General features: G+C 39.8%; 1 protein-coding gene and 1 long non-coding RNA gene across 12 annotated transcripts in view; one reads left to right on the forward strand and one right to left on the reverse strand.

Moving 5' to 3' along the window:
• Positions 1-26,899, reverse strand: part of akap9 (A kinase (PRKA) anchor protein 9) — a 78,632-nt gene that overhangs the window by 35,402 nt on the left and 16,331 nt on the right. For 10 of the 11 annotated variants that reach the window (XM_055053648.1, XM_055053645.1, XM_055053642.1 and 7 more), the window contains 16 exons: positions 22,965-23,120; positions 22,469-22,666; positions 19,663-22,395; positions 16,699-16,764; positions 14,594-14,732; positions 14,420-14,484; positions 14,220-14,340; positions 14,026-14,123; positions 13,587-13,692; positions 11,456-11,687; positions 10,047-10,095; positions 9,023-9,340; positions 7,788-8,057; positions 6,937-7,070; positions 6,641-6,819; positions 4,917-5,134 (listed from right to left, as the gene is read on the reverse strand). In XM_055053648.1, the coding sequence (XP_054909623.1) occupies positions 4,917-5,134; positions 6,641-6,819; positions 6,937-7,070; positions 7,788-8,057; positions 9,023-9,340; positions 10,047-10,095; positions 11,456-11,687; positions 13,587-13,692; positions 14,026-14,123; positions 14,220-14,340; positions 14,420-14,484; positions 14,594-14,732; positions 16,699-16,764; positions 19,663-22,395; positions 22,469-22,666; positions 22,965-23,120 (5,082 nt within the window). The remainder of the gene's footprint in view (positions 1-4,916; positions 5,135-6,640; positions 6,820-6,936; positions 7,071-7,787; positions 8,058-9,022; positions 9,341-10,046; positions 10,096-11,455; positions 11,688-13,586; positions 13,693-14,025; positions 14,124-14,219; positions 14,341-14,419; positions 14,485-14,593; positions 14,733-16,698; positions 16,765-19,662; positions 22,396-22,468; positions 22,667-22,964; positions 23,121-26,899) is intronic. The other variant, XM_055053643.1, reaches the window with a different exon arrangement.
• LOC129374944 (uncharacterized) lies at positions 1,314-7,956 on the forward strand. The gene is made up of 4 exons (XR_008607584.1): positions 1,314-1,535; positions 1,613-1,675; positions 4,961-5,377; positions 7,866-7,956. It is a non-coding gene; the product is annotated as an uncharacterized LOC129374944 (long non-coding RNA).

The following is a 26,899-nucleotide window of genomic DNA, read 5'->3' on the forward strand; positions in this document are numbered from 1 at the left end:
TTTGTGACAGAATGGATAGTAGAAATGATTACACCCCCTCCTGTTTTCTTACTTTATTTAACGACTGTTGACTTTACTCTTAAGCTGCACTTACTTGACCTGAGATGCATTAAACTGCAGTTACAGCAGTTCACCACTAATTGGCACATAGAGCGCGGTGAGCACTGCTGACTCGGCGCAGTAAGGCTGGTCACTGCTGCTCTTGTATGTTAACAGGTAAATATCAGTTAGCGCTGCTATTGATCTAGATTGTCTCTTATAGAGGAAGGAAGTAAGATATTTGTGTGAAAGTTTTGAATGAGTAATTGTTTGACCTAAATTGTAAATATTTAATTATGAAGCGAGCCAACGGCAACTTAGCGCAATAACGGCTGGTCAGCGGAGGCGCTCACTGTCACTCTTGTATGTTAACAGAGTTCATCAAATAAAACAACCTGCGAAAACCACACTGATGAATCATTAAGTGGGCAACATATCACCATCACAAACTTTTTTGTTTGTGATGGCAAAGCTGTTTTGGTCTCATGATAATCAAGATAGCACTGCCACAAACAAAAACGCAAATCGTTTTACAAACTACAACAAACCCAGCTTATGTGCTGTTTAACAGCTTTGCAGTCGAATATTTTAACCATATCTGCACCATAAAACCTGCCAGTCAGGTGACAGAAGCAACGTTTCTCCTGATAAAAATACCTGGAAAACATTGTATTTAACCGGTATAAACCGCCTGCGCACTCATTTTCCATAGATTTTCATATCTGCCTGAGCAAAGGTCTCATTGTGATGATGTGGGAACTGGGAAGCGGTAATGTGAACCTGCCACAGAGGAGAAGTCATACGATCTTTCACCAAATGAATCAAGAGAGCTGCTGAGCGCCGACATGGAGATACATTTATCTTACATCACAGCTATGTGCATGTTTGGACCTGAGCTGCAGAAAATGGGCCATGAAATGAACCTATGAAACATTCATCCTCACTCGCTGGTTTGAAAAAATGCACAATCCCTTAACTCACTTATAATTTAACGCAGCAGACTGGTGGTAAACTTACTGTATATGGAGGAGTGGGGAGGGAGATTTTAGATATGACTTTAAGAAGGTGACCATTAGTCCTGTGGTTGACATGTGAGATCTGAGTCTGGACCACCACGGCGTTTTTCGTGTTCAAGGTGCTGCACAGCGGGAAGGGTCGAGGAAGGGGTATGCGGGATTCCACCTCGTACACATCTTGGTCCTCCCCCTCCAGCCACGTGCTTCTCTGCATGCTCGAGTTCCAGTAGGAGCGATAGGAATCCATGACGGGCAAAACTTCCAGCCTTTCGCTTTCCTACCCGGACTCATGAAAAAGGAGTTTCCGTCCGATGTGATCCGTCGGGCTCAGCCGGTTCGCTGCGAATGGGGAATAAAGTCCAGCGGGAGATGTGTTGTGGAAAGCTCCAAGCAACTGTCTCTATGTGTTTTGCACACACATGCAGGAAGAGTAAACATCGTTTGGAGAAGGTGACATTCACGTCATCTCAATCGCGTCAGGTGAGCGTTGAGAATAAAAATCCTTCAGGAAAAGGCAGATCTTTTATAGTCCTGCAATAAAGTGTCATCCTCAGCAGCAGGGTGAAGTCCGATCCAGGTCCGGACGGGTAAAATCCACTCCTGAACACGGCTGAAGGCAGGTAAACGAAAAGCAAAGCATTTCTTCCCTTCACCGCTCCTCGCTGCTTGTCGTCGCTGACCTTCTTTCCTCAGAGTGAAACCATATTATGCCGCTCAGTAAAACTCACACCCCCCTCTGCTCTCCGCTCTCTCTGCTTTCTCTCTCGCTCTCTGGAGATTCATTAACAATACCGTGACGCGGCAGCAGCCCCGACCTGTATGGGAGCCTCCCAGGGGCCCCTTCTAATTGACCGGCCCAGGCGTCAACCGGGTGAAAGCGTAATGACAGCGCTCAGATCGGAAAGTCACTCTCTCTAGCCTGCCTCCCTACTTCCTTCAAAGATTCCTTGCATTACCAATCAACACAACCAGCAAGTTCACCAGAATGTTTCTGCTTAAAGATTAAAAACCACGTAGCTGTGAGAAGAGACGGCGTTTTCCTACTTCCTACTCTAAAACACACAGCAGGAAAAGTGGGAGGAGAAATCAGGTGTGGCTTCAACCCTTCTTAAGACCAGCAGACCGGGTAGATTTGCAAACAGATCGAGCTCACAAATAACCAGACAGCACACGCCCATTTCACAGAAAGTTGTCCTACCAGATTTTCTTCCCTCTGAAGCAGCAAAAAAAAAAAACAACAAAAAAAAAACAAACAAACAACAATTTAAGACGATTAGAGCCACTGTTCTGCTTCGTCTAACAAACTATTTCAATCTCGCCCAGGCAGGAAACAGCGGTGAACAGTCGTGAAAACAAACACCTGCCAAAGGGCAAATAATTTACAAGCCATGGCTCAACAAAGACATTTAACATTCTTGATTGGGCTTGTTGTATGTCTCTGTTAATGACTTGGTGAGTCAACAAACAGACAAGACTAATGTACAGCAGATCAATACCAGAGAAATCAATGAAGGAACCATTAGAGGCGCCGTTGATTAGACGTTTGTTGTCCCATCAGTGATGTTCGCTTAAAGATTTGTTAGACGTAACCTAAAATGAGGAGCTCATATTTTAAAGAAATAACAAATGATTTCAGAATTTATTAAATTCAGAGATTTTAGGGATCTTCATAAGCTGTTAATTTTTGTGGAAAATAAATATTTCCATGTCGGAGTTATCCGGAATTTTTTATATTCTACAAGAACAGCAAGAAATGAAATAAAATACACCAAGAAATCTCTGTGCCCTCAAACAAATCAAATTTGACCTTTAACCTTCAAGAACTGTTACTCCTAGTCTCTCCAAAATATAATGCTGGAGAAACACAGACTATATCCTCTTATTCCACATGGTGTCCAAATTTCAATGCTTTAAATTATTTTCAGTTGCAGCCTATACTTATATAGGCAATAAGCTGTCATGATAAATTTTGCTGGATGATAAATTGTTCCAGTAGTTATTGCGATAAACGATAAAATTGTTGTTTTGACACCATTTTTAAGTAATATGATGGTAACGGCGAAATGATCCAAGAACATGTTCTAAAAGATCTGTAAACTTTCAATTCTAATGAACTTTTAACACTAAAACTGGAAGACATTATAAATATGCAAAATAATCAAACAAATAAAATTAATTTTGAAGTCTTTGTAAACAAAACTGTCCTTCAAAATAAAGGTTAGTTGGGACCAAAACATTAAACTGAAAACTTTTATCATTCAGTTTTTGGTAGAAAGATAGAAAAAAAGAGATAGATAATAAATTACAGCAATTGAAATTATTGAGTTTGTTTGAATTTATTATGCGATTAATTGATTAATTAATTGATTATTGTGAGATGCCTAGTTATAAACCCAGAATGCATTATTTAAATACTTAAATAATGCATTTGTTACATTTTCAGCTGTTCAAAGGAATAAAAACGTTCACCTCTTCGTCTGTGGTGGCGCTGCACCAAGAACTACTGAAGGAAACAACACAGAAACCTCTGAAGAAGACACTGAGCGCAAATGTAATAAAGATGAAGTGGTGTCACGTTGTAGAAATTCTCTTTTGTCCTTAGTAAAAGTCTTCAAACCATTTCTCCCGTTAGCGCTCAACTCACTTGTTTGTTTTGGTTGCATTTACCCAGAATGCCCTGCGTTGTGGTCTGCTTCCTGGTTTTGGAGCGGACTCCGGTCCGGTTGGCACTCACATACGCTTTCGGACTAAAGCAGCGTTTGATTTTTCAGTTGAAATTGAGCCGGACTTTCTAGGCACACAAACTAGTTTTTGATTAAAGCAGACTAAACATAGATGGTGTGAATGGACTATCTAGTAAACAGATATTAGTTTGATTAGATTAAAGCCTGGTATTGCTGATTTGTCTTATTACTCGTGCTTCACCAAGATGACTACAAACATGTTCTGATAAATTTAGAAAATAAATCCTTTACTTCGATGTTAAAGACACCTAAAGAGCAATAATGCTTTTCCTCCCATCTTTGGAGCTATTTTTAGACCACCAAGACAGAGCCCATTTCAGCATGAATAACGCATGAATTCCAGCCAGAGGGAAAGATGAGTTGTGCAGCCAGTTACTGTAACACGCTCAATGGCCTAGTTAAGCTGGCCCCATCTCTGCGAGCTGACACGGGACGCAGCGGGAGCGCTGCACGGACACCCTGCGGGGGTGGAGCCGCTCTGCGAGTCTGGACCAGGATAGGCTGCTTGGCCAATACAAAAAGCTCTGTGTAAATACGGCTCGTATCTACAGGCAACCAGAGGGAATGAGGCAGCTCTTTTGTGTGTGAATTCTGGACACATTCTGCCGTCTCATCCCCATTATGTCTCCAAATGAACAGGCGCACAAACCCACGGGTGGGGGGTCAGCAGCGTTTAGAGGTCTTTAAAATGTTTTGAAAGCCTGAAAGTGCCACTGGAGTTTTCTGTTTAAAGACACAAACACAAGAACATACAAGGAGAAACTTGTAGCAGTTTGTTTCTTTGGGGTTCTGTGCTGTTAATGAAATCTTTTACAATTATTATGAACAGCTCAGGCGGAGAAATGTTAATGTGAATGAACAGAAACTAGAAGTCATTCTGCCTTCTCACATCATATGAGTCACACAGGTGAGATGACAGACTGTGTGCTCTCAAAGCATGCAGCTGGTGCTGTGGAATCAAAGGGAATAACAACCATTCCCTTATATATACATTTAAAATATGTGTGAAAATAACCCCAAATTAAGCTCCTTATTTGTCTCTATCCTCTTCTTTCTCAGCGCTTATCTAATTATTCAGTAATAACACTGAATTCTGGCACCATTGTTGGCCTCATACCTGGTTAGTTGTGTCTGTTATGGTCATCAACATCTTCTCCACAGCTGCCTGAAGTCGTCTACTGATGCCCAGGAAATATTCCTCGCTCTCAAGCTGTGATTCTGCCCCAAGGAGCAGCCGGTCCATCATCTCGTGGCGAATATCCAGAACCTCTTCAGCCTCCAACTTACCAGACCAGAACCTGATGTCAGCACCAACTTTTCTGCTCTGGCGAGTTTCTGTGGGGTCAGACAGAAAAATGTATATGAATGTATGCATATTATGACTCTCTTAAGGTCTTCTTGCAGAGGTGAGCATCATATTAACAAAAGCACAACGACAATTACGTAAAAGCTATGAAATACCGATTTCACAACAATTATGTACAGCTCATAAACCGGACTGACCAGAATGCAAATGGATGTTAATCATTACTTCAAAGGGAGAAGGAGAATACATCAACAGCAGACACACTTTGGCGGGTAATGAAATAAACCTCGAGCTGTTAAGTTTCTTATTTTCATAAAACCTCCCAGCAAGGGCTTAATGTTTAGCAGCTAAACTGCACAGGCTATAAGTTTCGAGAAAACAGCTGGACCACTAAAAAATGATGATTTCAGGATATAATGGTTGGCTTCTGCAGGCAGAACATAAAACTCATGAGATTTATAATCGTTTTAACTATTACAAATATAAATCACCAAAAAAGTTTAAGTGTTTAAAACATTTATGAGTTGTTGTTGCACAAGCACCAAGTTAAAAGGCTTATTATGCATTTCATGTTTTGTTTAAACTGGAAAATATCTGATGAACCATATCTTAAATGTATTTCCATAAAAACGCAGATTAGATTAACGGTGGCTGTGCTGCACATATAAATGCTGACATATAATCCAAGAAACGACAAACTTAATTTGCATTTATGTGATAAAACCAGCCATGACATGTTTTAATTCACCAGTGACTAAATGTCAATGCTCATACATTCAGTACTGTGGAAAAAACAAGATTTTAGTGGTACAGGAGACCAATAAATATTTCAAGGGTTAAATCATCTACTACTACCTTTTCAAGTACCCATATATTTTTAATTACTGTAGGCACAGAATAATAGAGATTAAAACAAAATAACTCCTGTTGAACTCACACAAATGATCCGGACTTATTTTACAAGACATTTATATAAAAAAAACTATTTTAGCATCCAGGAACAATAAATTACTAATTAAAAATTTGTTAATTTTATAAATGAGACACTGTTTTTAAATTTTATGCTACAATTTATCTGTTCTGCATCTTATTTGCATTTCAGGGAATAAACAATAAAATTATGTGTGTTCTGTCATGTAGAAATCAGAAAGGAAATACAAAATCCTAGATAAACCATCAAGTACACAAAGTAACATTGGAAACAACGTTGCTTAGATTCCAGTAACAGTTGACAGCAACATGTTAGTTTGACCTCAGTAGCTGCTATAATTAACTTAAGTGCAACTTCCAACATTTTACTAGTTTGTGGTTTAGATCATGTTTCCTCTCACAACCTAAACATATTTGGTCTTACGACAAAATGATATACACTTGAATGAATCTGTCTGTTTAAGCGAGGCTGTTAAAATGTGCAACAAATGAACATTTTAGAGTAAACGCAGGTCTGGTACATATCCAGACATCCAGAAGACGTTAACTTTAACTGTTTAACCAAGAGTTAACTCAAGTGTTTCGTAAAGCATGATGCTACTCGCCTGGATTATCACTCTGGTAGGTTTGTGTCTGTGTGTTCGACTCGGTAGGCTGCACTCCAGCTGAACCTTCACACAATCTTTGCATGTGGAGACCTAAAGTTTCCTCAGCTGCAGCAGTCGTCTTCAGGACGTCTACAAGCACTTGGCTGAGCTTCCTGTTGGCTTCACTCAGCAACTTTCTAAAAATTGAGGGAATAAAATGCATGTTAGCGAGTTGATCAAAACTTTATTATATGGTCCACCATATTAATTGTGCAAAACCTCTTTCAGAATGTTTTGTTTAATTACAGTTGTACCTTTCAGTTTCTTTATCTGAAGACTCTCCATCATCCTGCCTTGATATTTTGAGTTCTTCATCTACAGTTGTGTGAGGTGAATCTTCCTCCTCTTCCTCATCTTGCTCCTCACCATCGTCTTTCTTCTTCAAGGCCTGAATGGGCAGCAGAGAGAAAATAGACAGCAGCCCCGTCATTTCAAACTTCCAGCCAAATAGACAGGCTGCTGAAAACTAAATTGCACTGGACACTGCAACATTGCGCGTGCAAACAGTAGGAAAAGTACATTCAAATAAGCCAGAGCCATGCATATGTAGAAACACTGCCTGTTTATGAACACAAAGACACAATTTAACTCCCTCAGGGCCCAGAGAAACACTAGTATCTTTGTGCTGCTATGGCAACAGGTGCACCTGAAGGAGACAGATGGGAACAGACAAGAGCTCCCCCCAGTGGAAAAGCAGCCGTAGTGCATCTTATTCTGCACTGAGAAGATCTGGATCATGCATTTTATATCATGTTAGGTCTGAGTTTTTAGGATGAAAATACCCAAAACTGTTCCTGAACACTGAAATATTCTATTTTTATGGTTGTTATTTACCAGAACTTAATTCACAGGAGTTCATTTTACAAAAAAATGGTAAATATTAAAGAAGTAAATGCAACAATTAAGTAAAAATGTGCTTTAATTTAAATATAATCTAACGGAGTCATTTAAACTGAAAACAAGACTAAGAAATTACATTATTTTGTGTAAAAGCAAACATTAAAATTGATTCTTTTACAAATTTATGAAGAAGCATTTTGAACCGATGTAAAACCTAAAACACTGCCTTTTATGAAACAACACATTTAGATAAAGGTGAACTGACCTGCTCAAGTTCAGTTTTCTGCAGCTCCTCCTTCAGTTTTCTGATCTCAGCGTTCCTCTCTTCCACTTCCCGTTCCAGTTTCTCTCTCTCTGGTTCCCCTAACCAGACACCTGCAGGCGGGGAAGCCCTGGGAGTCTGCTCCTCCATCTCCCCGTCGACGTCCTCGTCGTCCATCTGGGTCTGCATGGAGCTGTTCGTCTGGCCAGCTTGTCTCCGGATCCGAGCCAGCTCAGTCTGCTGTGCGAACTCCACGGACATCTGGACTATGGCCTGTCAAGAACCAGGGAACAAAATATGACCTTCAGTTTTTATTTGTGTGATTGAAACAAACAGAGGTTAACAATGGCTGAAAAAATGTTTTGGCTGCTTCTTTTGTTGCTGTGGCCCAGTACAGTAAATCTAAAAAAATCAAGAACAAGTATGTTTATGCAGCTTGAGTTATAGAGATACTCTCTCATTATTCCAATAAAACTTTTGCAGGGTAGATACAAAATTTGTATTAAAACGAGAGCTGGGCAATGAGGCTTAAAAATAAAATCTTAGATTTTTTTTCCAAAAAGGAAATTACAAATGAAAATATTCTCCAAAAGTGTTTTTTATTTCCTTTGAGAGTTGTATCATGGAGTATTGGGGCCAGGCTACAATAATTTTTGATTAATTAAAAAGAAAAAATAGACAATTTTACCAGAAAAATGTCTCAAAAATAATGAGAAAAGGTCATTTTAATTTGAGAAAAGCTTTGATACGCTAAGCTGGATCAGATGTGACCAGCCCTGGTTGGGTATTTTTCTTCAAAATAGACATTCGTTTGCATGAACATTTCAAAGTTTTGCTAATGACAATAATTCTATGTTGATGTGTTAAAAGATTAAATATTTATATTTAGCATTTCCTGTCAAACCTACACCAAACTTCACAAAATGCTCAATATTCCTCATTTTAATTTTTAGTTGTGTTGGATTTCTCATAAGACTATGACCTTATTCTCACTGCATCTGCATTTTTTTGATATTATAACTGTATTGTTGTGAATAAAAGAAAACGAGTCATAGCCTGGCCCTACTACTCCACCACAGAATTGACCTGAATTCAAAGTCCAAATAAACAGAAAGAAGATAATGTCACTTTGAATATGGAAATCCAAAAACTAAACCTTAAAAACTAAAAAAGTACATTAAATAATAAAACTGATTTATTGCCAGCCCTAATTAAAACCTAACATATTATGTTACTACCTTTGCTACTTCCTCCTCCACCCTCTCCTGCTGCAGTCTGTCCTCCTGTCCAGCGGCGCCGAGGCTCTCCGTCGAGCTTCCGGCTCCGTTCACACCGTTACGATCCAGTTTTCTCTCTCCTCTGCCTCCCCAGTGTTCCCTTTCTTCTCTCAACCTTCGCAGCTCAATGCTGTGCTGCTCTTTGAGAGCTGCCACCTCTTGGTCGTACTTGTGGTGTAAAGCTTTCTTAAGCGCCTGCAGCTGCGGCGTCAGGCTAGACGGCCTGGCAGAACGGCGCACACCTTCGTCTCGCTCTGAAACATCTTTTTCACTCCGCTCCTGAGGAGAGATGGGAAAAATAACAATTAATGTACTGGTAGCAGCAGATTCATTCCCCACTTGAGCCAAAACAGTTAGTCACAATTGATAAATATTGTAGTTTGATCTCCAGGCTTCCGGAAATAATAAAAAGCTAAATTTTGGATCAACACGTCAGCTCTCAATCTCGTAATTTAGTCACTTACTTCAATTTTAAGGTTAAACTTCTAGAAAATATCCTCCTATTATCTGCTCTACAGCATTTCAAATGTTTTTGTTTTCCGTTCATCTTCATCTCTCTTCTGTCTTTCCCTCTAAACTCTGTGCAGATATGAGAGCTTTAAAATATAAGCTGTCGGATGAAAGGACTGGCTAAATGACAGCCTAGGAGAGGGGATAGAAGTTAGAGCGTTAGCTTAAATGGAGCGCAGCTCACTCACGCAAGACAGAATCCTCCTTTCATGCAACCTCCAAGACTAGAATAAGTCCGCCTGATCGGGACAGCGTTATATAATGTCTGATCCTTTAAATCATTAGATATAGGTCCACTCATGAGGTCGCCTGTGGCGTTTCAGTGGGATGTGGATTTAGGGCGAATTTTAGCCAAAGGGCTGCAACTCCTCCCTCACCATCAACCCGTAGCTGTCAAAGCATCTTAACGCGTCTTCAGTTTGTAATAGAAGTTGATGCATGAGGCTTAGGAGGAGGTAAACTGTAAGAACCAGACCTTTGGTTCCTCCGTCCCCTCGCAGTCGATTTCTGGAGTGCTGGACAAGCTGCAAAACAAAGAGCACAGCAATCATCATTCATTTCTGAAATTTACAACATTTGCTAAGGTGTTAAACATGCAGTTATTTCAGGAGATAAAGGTTTTTATGAAACAAATAGAATAAAAAATTGCTATCAAGGTTCTTTCACAGATTTATTTCCAAATTCAGAACTTTCCTAGACTAAAATTTTCACACTTCTTAAGTTGCTTCAAAACATAAACAGCAAAATATCCATGTACTTCATATCACTTATTTCTATTTATATCAGGCCTTGCATATGAAACCAAATGTATATTCTTGATAAAATGCTGAAGTTCTCAAATTTTTTACTATATCTAAAGTATAACTACAAAAGTTCTACTACCATTTATGCTATTGGCTGAATTTAAAACTGAACCTCAACAAACCATAAACTGAAGGAATGAATGGAAATAATAAGAAATCAAGTATTTATACAAAAAATATATTTCACATTCATTTCTACTGAGTATATTAGAATAGTAGATTATAAGTCACAATACATAAAACTGGGGTTTTATGTATTACTTTAGTGAGGTATGATAAGCCAGTAAAAGAAAATAATACTTAATATTTTCTAGTTATAAAATCAAACAGTGGAGGGCAGCAGGGAACCACAGTAAGACAGTAAATTCTGTGACGATGTGAACAACCTGTGGATCTTAATCATATTTATTATAAATTAGGAAGAAATAATGTTTTTTAACTGCTAAACTAGTTTAGCAGTTAACCTGTTTTTATGCACAATGTTTATAAAATTATCACAACAGAATGGCGTTAATAATTTAGATTTGAACAGTGTTCAAATAAGATCTGCCTCCATCGGCACGCTCAGCTTTTTTTACTTTAATCTGTCATCTTTTTCTTTTTCTCACATTTTAACACTTTCAACTTGGATCACAAAGTTATCTGAAGACATTTAAGAGGCTTTTAGAGGTTTGTGTATGAATAAAAGCTACAATGAATGCTTTGTAGCTGGACTCTTGACTTGCGTTAAATAGGTCAGATACCTTTCTATCGCAGAAGCATCTGTTTGAAATTGGGACCTCCTTTTATAGTTCTCTAAATGTCATCAATCAATCAAGCTCAAGCTTTAAAAGCAGCTCCCGAAATGAGGTGGTAAAAGCTAAGAAAACGTAACCCGAGACTGCAGATTTTTACAAAAATACTTATTGATTTTTTAAAATTCTTTTTAGAAACATTTCGCAGCTAAAATAAAAACGAAAACATGAGATTAGATTTAAAAATGCACCAACTTTTATAACATAAGCTATTCTACCAAACTAACATTTGGAGAATACATGTCTGTGGGCAATAAATAGGAGACTGAATGTTTTTGTTTGATCACCTGTAGTAAGTCTGGGCTCCTGTGGCTTCCTGCAGTCGCTGCTGCAACACAAACAGCTCTGTAGCATAGCGCTCCTCCGTGTCTGCGGCCTGCTGCTGGTAGTGAGCCCTGAGGCGCTCCATTTCCTGTCGATGGCTCTCCTCCAGCCGGAGCTGCTTCACCTGAGCCTCTGCCTTCAGCCTCTGGAGCTCCACTGTCATTGAGTCTGATTCCCTGGCCTGCTCCCCCACATCTAAAAACGTGAAAATAACTCTGTGGTTTTTACACAGCTAGATAAATACAGATTAAGTATGAAAAAAATTTAATTAATAAGAAATAAAAAGGAAAAGGAAATAAAAGTAGCAAATAAATAGATAAAATAAGAAGTAGCATTTGAAATTTGCTAATCTTAACAGAATCTGTGGTGAAAAATGAACTAGTGAGCAGTGCTTTAAAAAACATTATCTTGAAGAAGCTCAAGGTCTGCAGCACTTAAAACAAGACAGTAAGGAATTGAGGTTTTTCTTTTAACAGCAAAAAAGAAGAATAAAACTGAGAGAATGGCACATCTGTGCTTATTTCCAGCTGCACTGAGCTGAAAATCTGAGTTTTTGGTACATGGTAAATCCACCTGGGTCATTGCTGTACTAGCGGCTGAATCTATATCCACTCTGGATTAGATCACAAGTGTCAAACTCCAGTCCTGGAGGGTGACTACCCTGAAACTTTTAGCTGTGCCTTTGCTGCGCCACACCTGAATAGAATAATTAGGTCATTAGCAAGGCTCTGGAGAACTGATCTACACAAGGAAGAGGTAATTAAGCCATTTCATTCCAGTGTTTTGTACTGTGGCACATCTAAAAACTGCAGGACAGTGTCTCTTCAGGACTGGAGTTTGACACCCCTTCTTTAGATTAAAAGTTCAGAGACTTGATTTATACTGTAAAATTAAATAATAATAAAAATCTATCAATGTTAAATGTCAAAAACAGAAAGTAGACAGAGATGCTGTCAGACAAACTTATTATTTACCAATAAAAAAAGTATTCAATTATGACAGTTTAACCAACTCACATTTAAAACTTTTAGAACACTTTTTAAGACAATTATGTATAGAATTTAAGACCCATAGAGCCACAAAAATGTATGAACTTCATCCAGCCAATTAGCTATAAATTGGCACTTACCAATGAAGGACCCGATTGGCAAGCTAGCAAGCTAGCACCGGTATATTAGCAGATAGTCAGACATTATTTCTGTATAATTAGAAATGTATATTATACAAATAATAAATACACATATATAATTACTTTAAATCATTATTTACAGGTATAAATAATGTCCATGACGGCTAATTAGCGCTAATCTCAGCCGTTTTGAGTTGAGACAATGACGACGTCTGAGGGTGACTCAAATTTTTGCCTGACAGAAAAGTCACGCGAGGAAAAAAAAAAATAATTTAAAACGTTCTGTGAAAACAAAATTTTTTAGGATGTGGGAGTTATAAAGGCCACCGAAAATTTTAAACTAATTTAAAACATGTTAAGTTATTTTTTCTTTGTGATGATGTAACAATACATTTTCACAAAAGCATTGGAGTACTAAGTGTCCCATGAGTTAGTCCACATATAGATTTTGAAAATAGTATTTCCTTGCCCAACGTCTTTTACCGGGTAAAACAGGAGTTAATTGAACATTTCTTATTTAATTAATATGCCAATAAGCCCTAATTAGTTTTGCTTTGAAATAATTGAGTATTCTAACAGAGAAATGCAAACAGGGCTAATTAATCAAATAGGAAAGTGTTCATATTCTGTAGGAAGTTGCTGAAAGGTCCACTAGATAATTTAACAATGATTAGAAAATACCTGGATTTGTAGGTCAGAAAACATTCAATCAGTTAAAATGATCCGAACTAATAACTCCGTTTGAATGCAGTAGCACACATTAATCTCGACATCCTACACCCCAATACACATCAAATATACAAATAAATGTCCATAATAAACAACCCAAACACTTAAAACTAGAGTTGATGAGTTTTGTTTCTTCAGGTTAAGAGCCACATAAAACACCATTTTCCTAAACACAAATACATATTGTAAGATGAGAAAATGTGTGGCAGCAGCTTTGGAGAGGTGATCAGATTTACCTCTGCTTGAAGGAAGGCTCATTGTGGCAAGCTGTGCGTTGAGGTCAGACAGCTGCTTCTCACTGTTGATCTTCAGTTCATCATAGGCTACCTGGAGCTCACTTGTCTAGGAGATTAGATTGAATTGTTCTGTTAAACTAGTCCGCTGCTACTAAAAAAAAAGTGTCCACTTTGCATTATGTGAGACAGAAACATCTGAGTAACAACACAGATTCAAGATAAATTATAATTTATCCAAAAGAAACAACTAGATTTTGCAGTTCTAGGTTGAAAAATGCTTATAATTTCACTGTAAAAGGAAAATGATTTCATAATAGGTGCAATACCAAAACAGAATCTGCCAGTTTGGTAAATTTGAAACATGTGAACAAATACAGTAAGTAATTACACCCATATGGTGTATAACTTTACGGCAGTGGAGGAATCTGTGCATTTTTACCTTATTTACATCAGATCTCAGCAGATCTTGAAGCTGAGAAAGACGATCATGTTCATGCTTAATTTTCTCCCTCACCTGACAAAGATTGGTGTATAACTCTAGAATAATAAAAAGTTAAAATAAGGAAAAATATTAGCGTGAACATAGATGGAAAACATATAGATTATTGTTGTAATTCTATAAAGAGTGTGTACCTCTAGCCTCCTGAACAATGGAGGAGGATTCACTAGTTGTTGGTCTTTCCTCTGAAATAAGCGACAGGTCTGCTGTGTTGACACTCTCCAAAAACTCTTTTCCAAAAATCTTCTGGAAAGACTGAAATGTGAATTAAAATGGTTAATGAAAATGTGGAAACACATGTGAATTAAATACTGGTATCTCAGTTTAAAATTACCAGAATTATCTCGCTGCATTCTTCTGACACAGCTTCTATCATGTGTTTGGATTTTTTTCTGCCACCTGAGAAAGCACAAACACGTCAGACAACCGCAGATGTACTACAAGCACAAATAAATGTAAGACATGCTGCTTGCAGATCGATAGCATTTTGTAGTGGAAACAGGTTTACCCAGGCCGCTTTGCTCTCTCAGATGGGGCAGTCTGAGGTCCAGAGAGGCGTCTGTCTCTTCCTGCAGCAGCTCCAGCTGAGCGGCGTGGATCTGAGACAGGCTGATGCGCTGCGCCTCCATCTCCAGCCTGCACTCCTCCTTCACACACAAAGAAGAAATCACATGTTAATACTGGCTAATTATCAGTTACCTAAATCCAACTACAAGCACAGAAATTGAATTATTTACTCCAGTGGTGTTCAAACGTTTTGTCACAAGGGCCAAATCCAAAAATGACAAAAAATTTATTTATTTATTTTCTTACTGCTCAATAATAAACTAAGCATGCAGTAATTCTAGTTAAATAAGCAGAGAAGTCAGTCTTTGTGTAGGAAAAGGAAGTTCAAATCATTGTAGATCCAAAACTGAAAGTTTTTTGTGTTACATGTCATCATATTTAAAATAAAGTTAAAGAGAAAGTAAAATACATGGTTGTAAAAAGAATTACTTTGAGTTTTTCTTTGGAGAAAGTAATAGTTTGCTCTAATTAAAGAAAAACAAATCTATCTGCATCAACTGCCTATTGTGGCACTTTGAACAACCTTTATTCTTTACATTATTACACATAACAGCCAGCAAATGACAATTATAACATAAATCAAATGTAACCATAAATTAAATTTTGTAGCGACCATTTTCTAATAAATAAAGGAAATAAAAGATTAAAATTCTAATCCCAACAATCTCATTTCTGAAGCAGAAACGTGGCTTAGAACCATCTGCGCTTAGGATGAGAGCTCTGCTCTTATCACTTCGGGACGAAAACAAAAAAAAAGCTCAACACAAGGCTCCTTAACATAATGATGCATAATGCATCGGCACAAATTTGTGATTCTGTAACCTTTTGAGATTACAAGCTTTAAAGTGCGCTCTACATCTTAATTAGGCTGTACTTTAAAAAGCGGTGTTATGATACGGTCTCTTCATCCGACAGTGTGGAAGAGAGAGTCTCTTTCCTGACAAGCAGCTCAGATGTTGGTGATTAAACAAAGCATGCAGATGAGAAACGGTCAGCAGAGAACAAACAGATGGATGACGGTTGTGCTGCGACCCTTCGCCGCTTCACGCAACCACTACTAAAAGCAGATCAGCCCTACAAATGAATGCAAATGATTTTTAAAAAAGGGCTTTTAGTATGTCTTTCTAACTTTTAATTAATTGCATTTGAACATGTGTAAAATTGCTGACAATTGCACTCTTAAATATTGCTCCTGTTTCTGCTACACTTGAAATTCTAAGATCATGCAACAGTTTTTACAAGATCATGCAACAAGTTTTACAATCATACAAAGAAAACCTGAGTAGATTGAGGGGTAATTTTTTTTTCAATATTATTTAGTTTATCAGACAATTTAAAAAGCTATCCAGCTCTGGAATGTTTTAGGTATTATTTAAAGATTATGTTACAACATCTGAAATTGATTTCAGACCAGATTTAACTAGGCCAATCAAAAAACACAAGGGTGCTGGTGGTACAGGTCACAAACTGATAGTCAGATCATCTTCAGAATTTTTTCATCTAGATAATAAAGCACATAGAGCTGAAGTCGTTGAAATAAGCTTATTTAAATTGTTTACTTTGTCTTTTTTACTGATTAAACGGTGAGAAAATCACAAACTTTAGCAGCACCCTTGGGAAAAAATAGTCTTCTGCTTTACCCTGTTTTAAGAGGTTGTGTGGAACCAGTGACTTCATGACATTTCACTCTTTCCTTCCTTTCCTCACAGGACTGCTTCACGCTTTTATACTTCTCTCCTCTAATTCTTTAGCTCCTTTGATTCTGCTGCAATTAAACTGATGTTTGTCGACTTGCACAACACAAAGCTCTGCAATTAAATTCTCCCTTTTGCGCTCAAATGAAAATTCTGCGAACTGTGCTCATGGCCCTGCATGACAATTTCAGGAGCATCAACAGAGCAGAAAAATATCTGCTTTTGTAAGAGTGCAGCTTGAAGCATTCCTTACAGTAGAGCCCCCCCATCTATCAACCTTTACTGTGAGCTGAATGATGCATCAAAGCAACTTCAAGACAAAGAGCAGGATGTGAGCATAAGTGACATTTACATGCTCAGAGGTCTCTTCTTCCTCTTCAGCACACTCCGTGTGACAGCCCATCCCCTGTCCGCTCACCTGTATAAGCAAGCATAATATAAAAAAAACATTTTTAATACAAGTGAGGCAAAACCTATACACCACCTTCCAAAGCATTTATCACCATTGAGCTTTTTCACATCTCTTTCTGTTTTACTGTATTTTAATGGGATTTAATATGACAGGCCAACAAAAAAATAACACCTCACAATGAAAAATGGAAGATGCTTTTTACATTGTTTTCTCCTTTTCTTTTTTTTCTTCAACAAATAAAAATCTAAAAAGGGAGGTGTAAATTTGTATTCAGTCCTCGATCTGAGTCACTGCTTTGCCCAAACTATAGCTGCGAATCTGTTAGGATATTTATCTCCATCAGCTTCACACAACAGAGGACGTAATTTAGCTTTGAATTAAACTCAATTTCCAAATTACTTAGTATAGTTTATCCCAAAGGGGTAATTAAATCTTGTAACACAAATCATTCTAGAATCTTCAAATAGTCAACGACGAGGCAAGATGGCGGCGGTGGATAGCAGCCGTTATCTTAATGACTGGCAGCCCTAATCGCGGATTTGCCCCCAACGGGTTTTTTTGTTGTTGTTGTTATTTTTTACAAGGTAAGAAGATTAATGTTCATAAACTGTTATGGATTCTGTGTTTTCCTCTGTCTCTTTAAGTCTCTTTTTTATATATATGTATATAAAAACATAGAGAGTATTGCGTCTCGTCTTCCGTACGTTTTTAAGGCTGATCCGGTGCAAAGGGAATCGCTGTTTATGACAGTGATATAGATCGTATGATGTGAATTCAGGCAAAGGCGACAATCAACACATCAGGAGAGAGGAGGTATGGCTCGGTTTCTAAGCTAGCCCTTTAAAATCTGTGTCAACATCGCCTTCGATGAGCCCCAAACCAGGTGTGTTACGTTCACAGACAAAGTAGCTCGACTCGAACAAGTAGAAACGATGAATAATCTGGCAAAAACAACTTTGGGAAACAATTTCAGATGCTCTGTTCAATAGTCCCGATCGTCACTTCCGACGTGGCGAAAGTGACGTCGTTACAAAAGGTGGGCTTCCATGTCTCTGTGGGTTTGCTTTGGTGCTATACTCTGGGTCGAACAAGATGTTAAAGCTTCTGAAATTATTTTGTAACCAAACACTGCTTTAAATTCCTCCACAGCTTTACCTCTTATGTGTTCACTGTGCTCCTTTGTATTCATGACGCCGTTTGTTTTCTAATGTTCTTCATTAAACCTCTCAGTCCTTCACAGAACTGAATTTATACTCAGATTTTATGACCCACAGCCACACGTTTTGCTCATTAAAATACAACCGCAATGTTAGACTCGATTTATTGCCATTTTACAGCAAACTGTACAACAAAATTAGTAGCACAGCTGTTCTAATATTTAGAATTATTTATTAGTTTTTGTTTAAAATATTTAAAATACTGCCAAACTTTGCTCTTATCCACTGCTTTCACTCCAGGCTGTTGTGGTTTTATTTATTTTTAAGCAGTTATGAGGCACAGTGAATGCTGCCAGTTATTCAGGAGGTAACCAAAGAGCAAGTAAATCAGTTGATTCCACCAATCTTGATGGAAGAGAAGTTTAGTGACTAAAGTCTTTTCTCCACTTACATTTCCCAGAATGCTACGCGTTTCTAGATGGGAGTTCATAAAATTATTGATAATTCCATCAGATGTTTTATCGACTGATATTGATCACATGTATGTTGTAATTGATTAATTGCCCAGCCCTACTCTTGAAGGTAACTTGTTGAGCTTAATTTTATTTAAGGGGAATTAAGAGTCTAGAAAACTTCATAGAAATAGTGAAAAAACCGCATAGTGATCCATCCATCCATTTTTATTGGTCCATCCCATTAAATCCCAGTGAAATAGATGAAAGTTTTCAGTTGCAATGTGAGAAAATGTGAAAAAGTTTAAGGTGCGTAAATATTTTAGCAAGGCACTGCCTCTTCAGCAAGAAATTCAGACAAAACAAGACAATGAAATGCACCATTATGATCACTTCCTGAGACGGAGCAGACATTAACTACCTTTATTAAAATTCCTCTTTAACCCATTAAGGATCAAAACTAAAACTAGTTTTAAAGCAATTATGAATTATAATTTGAAAGACTTTTTGATGACATCCAAAAATAAAGCAGCTTTTGGGCATGGAAGTTATATCCAGTGTCAGGGATGGTTTTTCCAACCCAGGAGGTGAGTAAAGCATCACGAAGCACAGATGTGAGATGGCAGACAAACATTGTACACAATCTTTTGCTTTGTATGTGTTTGTGGCACAGCTGGAGGTGACACGGACAGAAAGTGACTGGGTTAAAATGGCTTCTCACCTCAAACCCTTCACTCCCTGCAGGATGGAAAGAAACTAGAATGTACACATTTCTACACAATGGCAAATTCAAAGCTACAAGCAGACTTGTTCATCTGTTCTCAGCTGTTAGAGTTTAATGGTGAGCAGCAAGAACAAGCTGAGCAAAAAATAAATAAATAAAAGAAACAGTACAGAGGTCTTTTTCATGTCGAGTCCTCGCATGAATTTTACATGCAGGCTGTCGTGTGTGCGGCTTTTCTGGCTGCAGAAATGTAAAAATGCATCTTTGAAGACAGCAGTCTTGATAAACGCTCCCTTTCAAAGCAAGCCTTCAGACTCTAAGGCAATTTACAATCAACACTGTTGCTCACTAGAGAGGAAATCTGTCAGAGCTGAACCGCTCCACTCATATTCTCCTCATGAAAAGAGAAATAAAAACGAAATCAACATCTGATCTGGCTTTGAATTTACTCTTTAGACGTCTAAAAAAGCTCTAAACTACATTAATTCAAAGTGACGCGCTTTCCAAGGATGCTTCATTTGTTTAGACTTCAAAGAGCAAAAGAAAAGAGCAGAAACATGTGAGTGCTCACCGCTTTGTTGATGTAGCCTTTGCCTCCGTCTCCCTGGTACCCGGTGGCGGAGTCCTCCTTACCGGCGCTCTCCGGTGAACATGACATAACTCGGCTCTGCGTCTGAGGCAGCATCTCCTCCTCTGCAGCACTTTTCGCTCGCTCTTCCTCCTCCCTCTGTCGCTCCTCTGAAGCCGTCGAGCCGCCTCGGCGCTCCTGCTTCGACCTCTGCCGCCTTTTGCGCCTGCTTGACCCCGAGGATGCCGGCTTGTGCGGGGAGGATCGCCCCTCAATAGGTCCCTCCCCAGAGGAGTGCGCCGCCGCTGGAGACGGAGTGTGCGAGAGCCTGTGGAGCTCCAAAGTGCGCAGAGCGCCGTCTCTCTCTGCTTCGGCTGCACCTAAACGAGCCGTCAGAGCTTTGATCTCCTGCTGTAGTGACTGAATCTGACGCCGATGATCCTCTGAAGGAGAAACCGCCTCAACAGTTTGCTCTTCCTTCTGAAGGAGTTTTTTCTGCTTGCTGCTAATCTCCTGTGCTTTCTCCAGTTCCTTTAAGAGGCTTTCATTTTTGGCGATGACCTCTGAATTTTTCTGCCTGGCTTTGATCAAATCTTCATCCAGCTGCCTGACCCTGGTCTCAGTAACCATGAGTCGCTCTGTAACTTCAGAAAGCCGATCAGCTTGGCTCTTCTTCTCATTCAAAGTAACATTAAGCTTCTCCATCAGATCGCGCTCCATTTTCACGTCGCCCCTCCGTTCCTCCAGCTCTCGAATGTCAGACTGAAGGCGTGCGATCTTCACCTCGAATTCGAGCGCCTCTCTTAGCGTCCTCTCCTCCAGCTGTGTCTTCGCCTCTGCGAGACTCGCATACTCTTCTTTGAGCTCCTGGAAGTTCACCTCGAAGTTCTTCTCTGCAAAAGAGAAAGTGCTCTTCTGCTTCTCGATGTTCTCACGAAGCTCGTCCACCTGTCGCTGGAACTGATTGTTCTGTGCCGTTAGCGTCTCTATCTTGTCCCTTAAAGCATTATTAGACTGAAACAACGTCTCCTTTTGATCCTCATGCTCCTTTAGTTTCTGTTCTTTTTCTTTTTTCTGGTTTTCCAGAACCTCTGTCTGTTTCAGTAATGACTGGATTTGATTTTGCATTCTAACTCGATCTTGGGCGCCTTTTCGAAGTTCCTTGAGTTCAACCTGAAGTTCCTGGAGCTGCAGAACCAGCTCCTCCGTTTTGGAGCTTTGCAAAGCCAACTTCAGATCTTCCTCCAGCCCGTGAATCTTTCGCAGAAGGTCGTTTCTCTCTGCAGCGTAACTCGTCTTCTCTTTTTGTAACAACTCCAGCTGCTGAGCGTGACCGACACGCAGCTCATCCAAAGCCTTCTCGTGCCGGACGGCGGCTTCGTTGAGCAGGTTCTCCGCGTTCAGGAAGCTCTCCCTCTGCAGGTCCTCTCGGAGGTTCGTCAGCTCCTCCTCGTGGCTGAACAGGAGCTGCGTGCGGAGGCGCTCCAGCTCTGCTTCCTGCGACTCCGCCATCCGGTCCAGGACGGCGTCTTTCTCCCGTTCCAGCATCTCCAGCTTGATCTTATAGTTCGTGATTTCGGATTCATGTTTAGTTTCTGCTTCAACAGCGGCTTCCTGAGCAGCTGACAGCTCGTCCCTCAGAGCCTGGATGGTCTCCTGGAGCTGCTGGGTAGTTTCCTGAGATGCTAGCCTGGTGGAGACCTGCTCCACTTGATGCCTAGCAGCATTTAGATCCCCAACAAGACTCTCCACCTTGGACTGCAGCTTCGACTTCTCTTGTGCGACTTGACTCAGCTCCCGTCTGGTTTCATCGTACGTCGCTTCAGATTGCTGTAAAATAAATTGCAGCTCTCTGATTCTGGCGTTCAGAGCTTCGACCTCTCCTTTGCTGAGATTTGAACTTTGATGTTGTGCTTTTAGAAGCTCGATCTCGGCCTGATGTTGCTCAGTCATCTGCTGCATTCTGGCTACATGCTGCAGGTTGAGCTCCTGTTTCATCTGGACGATCTGCTGACCGTACATTTCATCCAGCTCTGCCCTGAGAAGTTCCAGCTTCCTTGTGGTCTCTTCCTGCATTTTCTGGAAGGCGTCGGTCTCTGACACGCTCCCCTGATGGCAGCGTTTCTGCAGATCTTCCACTGTTCCCATGAGCAGCATGATTTCACTGGATGACATCCGTTCTCTTTGTCTGGAGTTTGCAAGCTCTCCTTTGCAGCTTTCTAACTCCTTTTGTTCCTTCTCCAGCTCCAATTTGTAACTCTCCATTTCACTTTTGCAAGTTGTTAATTCAGATTTTGTGCTTCCTAACTCAGTCAGGCATTTTTTAAGCTCAGATTCCTTTAAAGCGACTTGCAGCCGAAGCTCGTGCAGATGTTTTTTGGCGTTTTCCAGCTCGTCTTTCAACCGGATAAGATCAGTGTCGCGTTCAGAAATGACCCTCTCCTTCTCTGCAATGATTATGTCTTTGTCGTCGGAGTCCTGAATGATTTTCTCATCTCTAGTCCTTCCTGCATGAACGACTTCCTGCCTGAGCAGCATCATCGACTGCTCATGTTCTTTGATTGTTGCAGTTTGTTGTGAAATTAACAGATTTTTATCTTCTATTGTTTGTGCAAACTCTTCCTCCGCTTGTCTTTGTGACTGCTCCCGACTCAGAATAACCTTTTCTTGCTCGGCGATCAGCAGCTCCTTTTCTTTTATCCTTTCTGCAAACGATTCCTCCGATCTTCTCCCTGACTGAAGACACATTCAAGTTCAGATTCACACACAAGCTAGTCGCTGCCGGCGTAAAGAGTGTGGCGGTCCTCACCAGCTCCAGCTCACTGAGCTTCTGCTGGAGGTGGCTGATGAGCTGCAGCTGTTTGCCGCTCGTCTCCTGGTGCCCTTTGACCTCCGCGTTCATCTCCTCCAGCTGCTGCTGGTACTGAACAAGCTGCTGCCTGGCCTGCAGGAGGTCTGCTGCGGTGCTGCTGTGGCTTGTGTTCCTCAGCGTTTCGCCGGCCTGCAGCTAATGTGCAAAAAATGGCATAAGAACTGTTTTATTACCAATTATTATGTTGAAAACAGAAAACTGATTCCTCCCAGTTTGATTTAATAAAAGATATTTTGGAATATTTAAACATTAAATATTTATTGAAGGAGCAATCTAATGGTTTTACCCAACTTGGCAGAAAAAAAAAAATACTTCAACACAAATACATGACTGATTTGATGTCCTCTGATGCTTCTTCTTTCATTTTTGACAACACGTTTTTATTCTCTACATTTAATTAGAGAAATTAAAATCAAAATAAAGCATTTCCTACCTGTTGGAACTGAATCTGAAGTCTCTGGCTTTGCTCCGTCAGTGCCAGGAACTCTTTTGTGATTTCGTCCTTCTCCTCACGAGCCTGCTGCAGGTTGGACGTGAGCTGGGTGATGATCCCGTCCCGCTGCTTCAGAGCGGCTTCAAAGTCCTGCAGCTGCACATTCAGAGTGGATTTAATGCAAGCCATCATACGGTGGCGCTGAGGTGCAAAACACTACAACATTAAGGAAAACACTACAACATTAACAAAAACACTACAACATTAAGGGAAACACTACAACATTAAGGGAAACACTACAACATTACACTGCAAGGAAAACAGAAGAGATACGTCCCAGTGGGAGACCTAAGGAGTCGCTGATTGGACGACAGGTCGTTTCACTTTTGAACCGGAAGTTATTCTGAAGTGCTTCGTTTGAGTGAGAAACTAAGCAAGCGGGAATACAGTCACTTCGCCATGTATTGCCCGAACTGTGGAAAAGAGCTGGTTGAGTGTCACCAAACTTTTGCAGCAATTGTGGCAAGAGGCTTCAAGAAACTTGTATGGAAGATACTCCACAATGTTCAAGTAAGTTAATAAGCATAAAGGAAGATTCATATTTCTTATGGATGTAGTAACTTGCTAACGTTAGTGGTCTCCAGACCGTGTCCACTGTCATTTAGTTGTTCATTATAAATGCAATTAAAAGTACACAAAGTCGCTATAATACAGCAGAATTGTATTAGCTACATATAGTAAGGTCCGTTACAGCCTTAGGTACTACTTTCTAGGATAATCTGTGTCGTTCTGGTTCTGCTGCACTGTGATCAGGCTTGTTGCCTTTTCGGAAGCGAACTCGCACTTAATTTAGACTTGTGGTAGCTTTACTTCAGTTTGTAATACATATCGTCTGTTTGCATGAATGTGATGTGCGACATTTTTTCTTTGCTTTACTTCTAGCACATGTATCTCAAACTCAAGGCCCGGGGACCAAATCCGGCCCACCGTAGCTTTTTATGTGACCCTCCACAGACTAGACTAAACACTAAGTGTAATTAAATATTATATTATCAATCATATCAATGCAGTTTTTATCTGTTTACTGCCAATTTGTATCAATCAATCCCTCCAGTTTCTTGAGAATTCAGTTGACGTATGATTATAGTCCATAATTTATACAGCGAGTAAATAAACAGTCGCATTTATTATTAGTTCCTGAAGGAACTGAAAAGATCTTCAATAATATTATGTAATTTTAAGAATTTATTGACATATTAACAGTTTGTGAACAGGTTTTATCAACACATTCTGGAAGAACCGGCCCTTTAAGAGCCTTCATGATCTTGATTTGGCCCAAAACAAAAATGAGTTTGACACACTTATTCTAGCACAACAGACTGTCCCATCCTGCCCTACACCAGCCCGCAGCACCTTCCTTGAGTAGAAAAATGAGGAGCGACAAAAGTATTCTCTTGGGAGAAAGGGGTTAAAACAAAAGGAAAAAATAAAAGTTCGGTAGGTCTGGTGTTATGCTGAGAAATGCATGCCTGCCGAGAATTGCATCCCCTGTAGCGGGAGCGCGCATTGCTCTAAACTCTCGCATATTGATGAAAAAACGGGCTGAAATCCGACCGAAGAGGAAACTTTTAAAGATATTCGTAACATTATCACGTTTATTAATCATGTAAGCCCTAAAATTGTGGGTTTTATTTCGCACATTAATTGAAATAAATACGTTTTTTTTTTTCACGTTTATTGAGCCATATTTGTCGAACGTTTTTCAGTGTCTGATGAACATGTTCTCCGCAGCTGGTTTGAAATTCCCAGATTTTTCTTTTAACACCATAATAGCTTAAAGCTTTAAAAAACCGAGGCCCATTATGTAGAACATTTTATATCACGCTTAACTGTCAAGTGTATTAATATAGGGGAGATGCATTTTCATTTCTGAGCCTGCTAATATTTGCATCCCCTGTCTATTGTCCTGTTCATATGAAAATTATAGCGGTCACTCAGAGAACAAGTGTCATTGCGTATAAAAGGTGAAATCCCTCTTAACTCTTTATTTCTCCAAGTTAGCAGGGGGATAAATTTTTTAGCAATATGGATTTTCAGGCTGCCAAAATTTGCATCCCGTCTCTTTTCATCAAATATTATCCAATTGAGGTGAAACTCATACTAGCAGTTCTTAGAACTACTCTGGTTATGCAGAAAAAGTGTAATTCCTCCTAACTTTATTTCTCCAAGTTAGCAGGGGGCTTACTATGTACTGCTTAATGTGTAAATTATGCAATCTCAACTTTTTTTTTTTCTCAGACGTGCGCTTTATTGGGTGCCCAATAAAGCGCACGTCTGAGAAAAAAAAAAAAAAAACATGCACAAATTACCAGTTTTTTTGTACTGTTGGAAGCAATAAACAATCTCCCCTTCAGTTCGACCTTACGAGTGGAGACACATTGTTGATGTAATCATTATAAAATAACTTCCAATTAAGTATTGGCAAAAATCAATGTGATTTTTACATATGGTGTAGCGTTGTTGTTAGTAGCTGCTGGAGATAACTAAAATACTTACTTTTAATGTAACTTACTTTCCAAATCAAGTAATCAGTAATCTAACTAAGTTACTTTTTCAAAGTGACTGTACCATCTCTGGTCCCGACAGAGAGGCCAGTTGTTACGACCGAGCTCAGACAGGGGGGAAGGAGAAGTAACATTAAAGACACCAAGACGTTAAAGGTTTATCAATGTAGAGTTTATTGTTTGACTTAGCAAAATACAAAGGTAAAAAAAATAAAATAAAAACTACAATCAGAAATGAAGATCTTATAACCAAAAAACAATATTCACAAAACAACCAGAGTTGTAAACCAAAGACTTAACCAAACAGGACCAAAAACCCAAGGGTAAGGTATACGATTCCGACTCAAGAGGATGGTCCCGATTCGGAGTCCGATACCAACTCAGTTGGACCCAATGGCAGGTCCCGACTCGAAGTCCAGTCCCAACTCCGAAGCTGATCCCGACTCAGACGGACTCGGAGGCCGTCCCGGGTTGGAGACAGCTCCCAGCTCGAAATACAATTCTGATTCAGAAGCCGTCCCTGACTTGGAGGGACTCAGAGGCTGGTCCCCATTCGGGTACAGGTACCAACTCTGAATACGTGTCCGACTCAGAGCACGGTCCCGTCTCAGACGTTGGTCCCGAGTCAGAGTCCGGTCCCGAGTCGGGGTCCGGTCCCAAGTCAGGAGCCGGTCCCGACTCAGAGGCCGGTCCCGAGTCAGAGGCCGGACCCGAGTCGGGGTCCGGTCCCAAGTCAGGAGCCGGTCCCGACTCAGAGGCCGGTCCCGAGTCAGAGGCCGGACCCGAGTCAGAGCCTGGGCGAGGCTCAAGATGTCCACTCTTGGATGGTCCGTGAGTTTGAATAAAATCTGTGTGAAATCCGCAACAAAACATATGTAGAAAGCTCTTCCATGCCTTTCCAAGTCGTTTTTTTCGCAGATGAATTTTTCTGGGCCTCAACAGAGTTCTCCTGAAGCATTGTATGAGTTTGTACGTTACAAGTGGGTTGTCACTTGATCACAACTTGAACAGCAATTTTCTCACTACACTATTATTTCTACACAGAAGTTGATAGATGTCTTTACAGAGTTTTTGGTCCATGTCTTCAAAGAAGAGAAAATCAATATCTTTAAATTCCTTCCCATAGTCTCAGATTCAGCTTTGTATGAATAGGTTCAGTGTTCTTCAGTGAGTGCGTGCCATGTGTTGATGTCTTCCTGGATTTATCTATCAACCGACTAAGAATTTTTTCAACCATTTTTCTTCTTTCATCTTCGGTCAAATGTTTCAAATCTATTGTTTGTGTCCTTTAAAAATTCTTCATAGTCCTTTTCTTCACTCAGGCAATTTTCATCCGAATATAGCTCCTCGCTTGGAAAAAAATCTGTCGAA

The sequence above is a fragment of the Poeciliopsis prolifica genome, unplaced genomic scaffold (genome assembly GCF_027474105.1).
Source record: "Poeciliopsis prolifica strain line A6 unplaced genomic scaffold, Auburn_PproV2 SCAFFOLD038, whole genome shotgun sequence".
NCBI classification, from domain to species: Eukaryota; Metazoa; Chordata; class Actinopteri; order Cyprinodontiformes; family Poeciliidae; genus Poeciliopsis; species Poeciliopsis prolifica.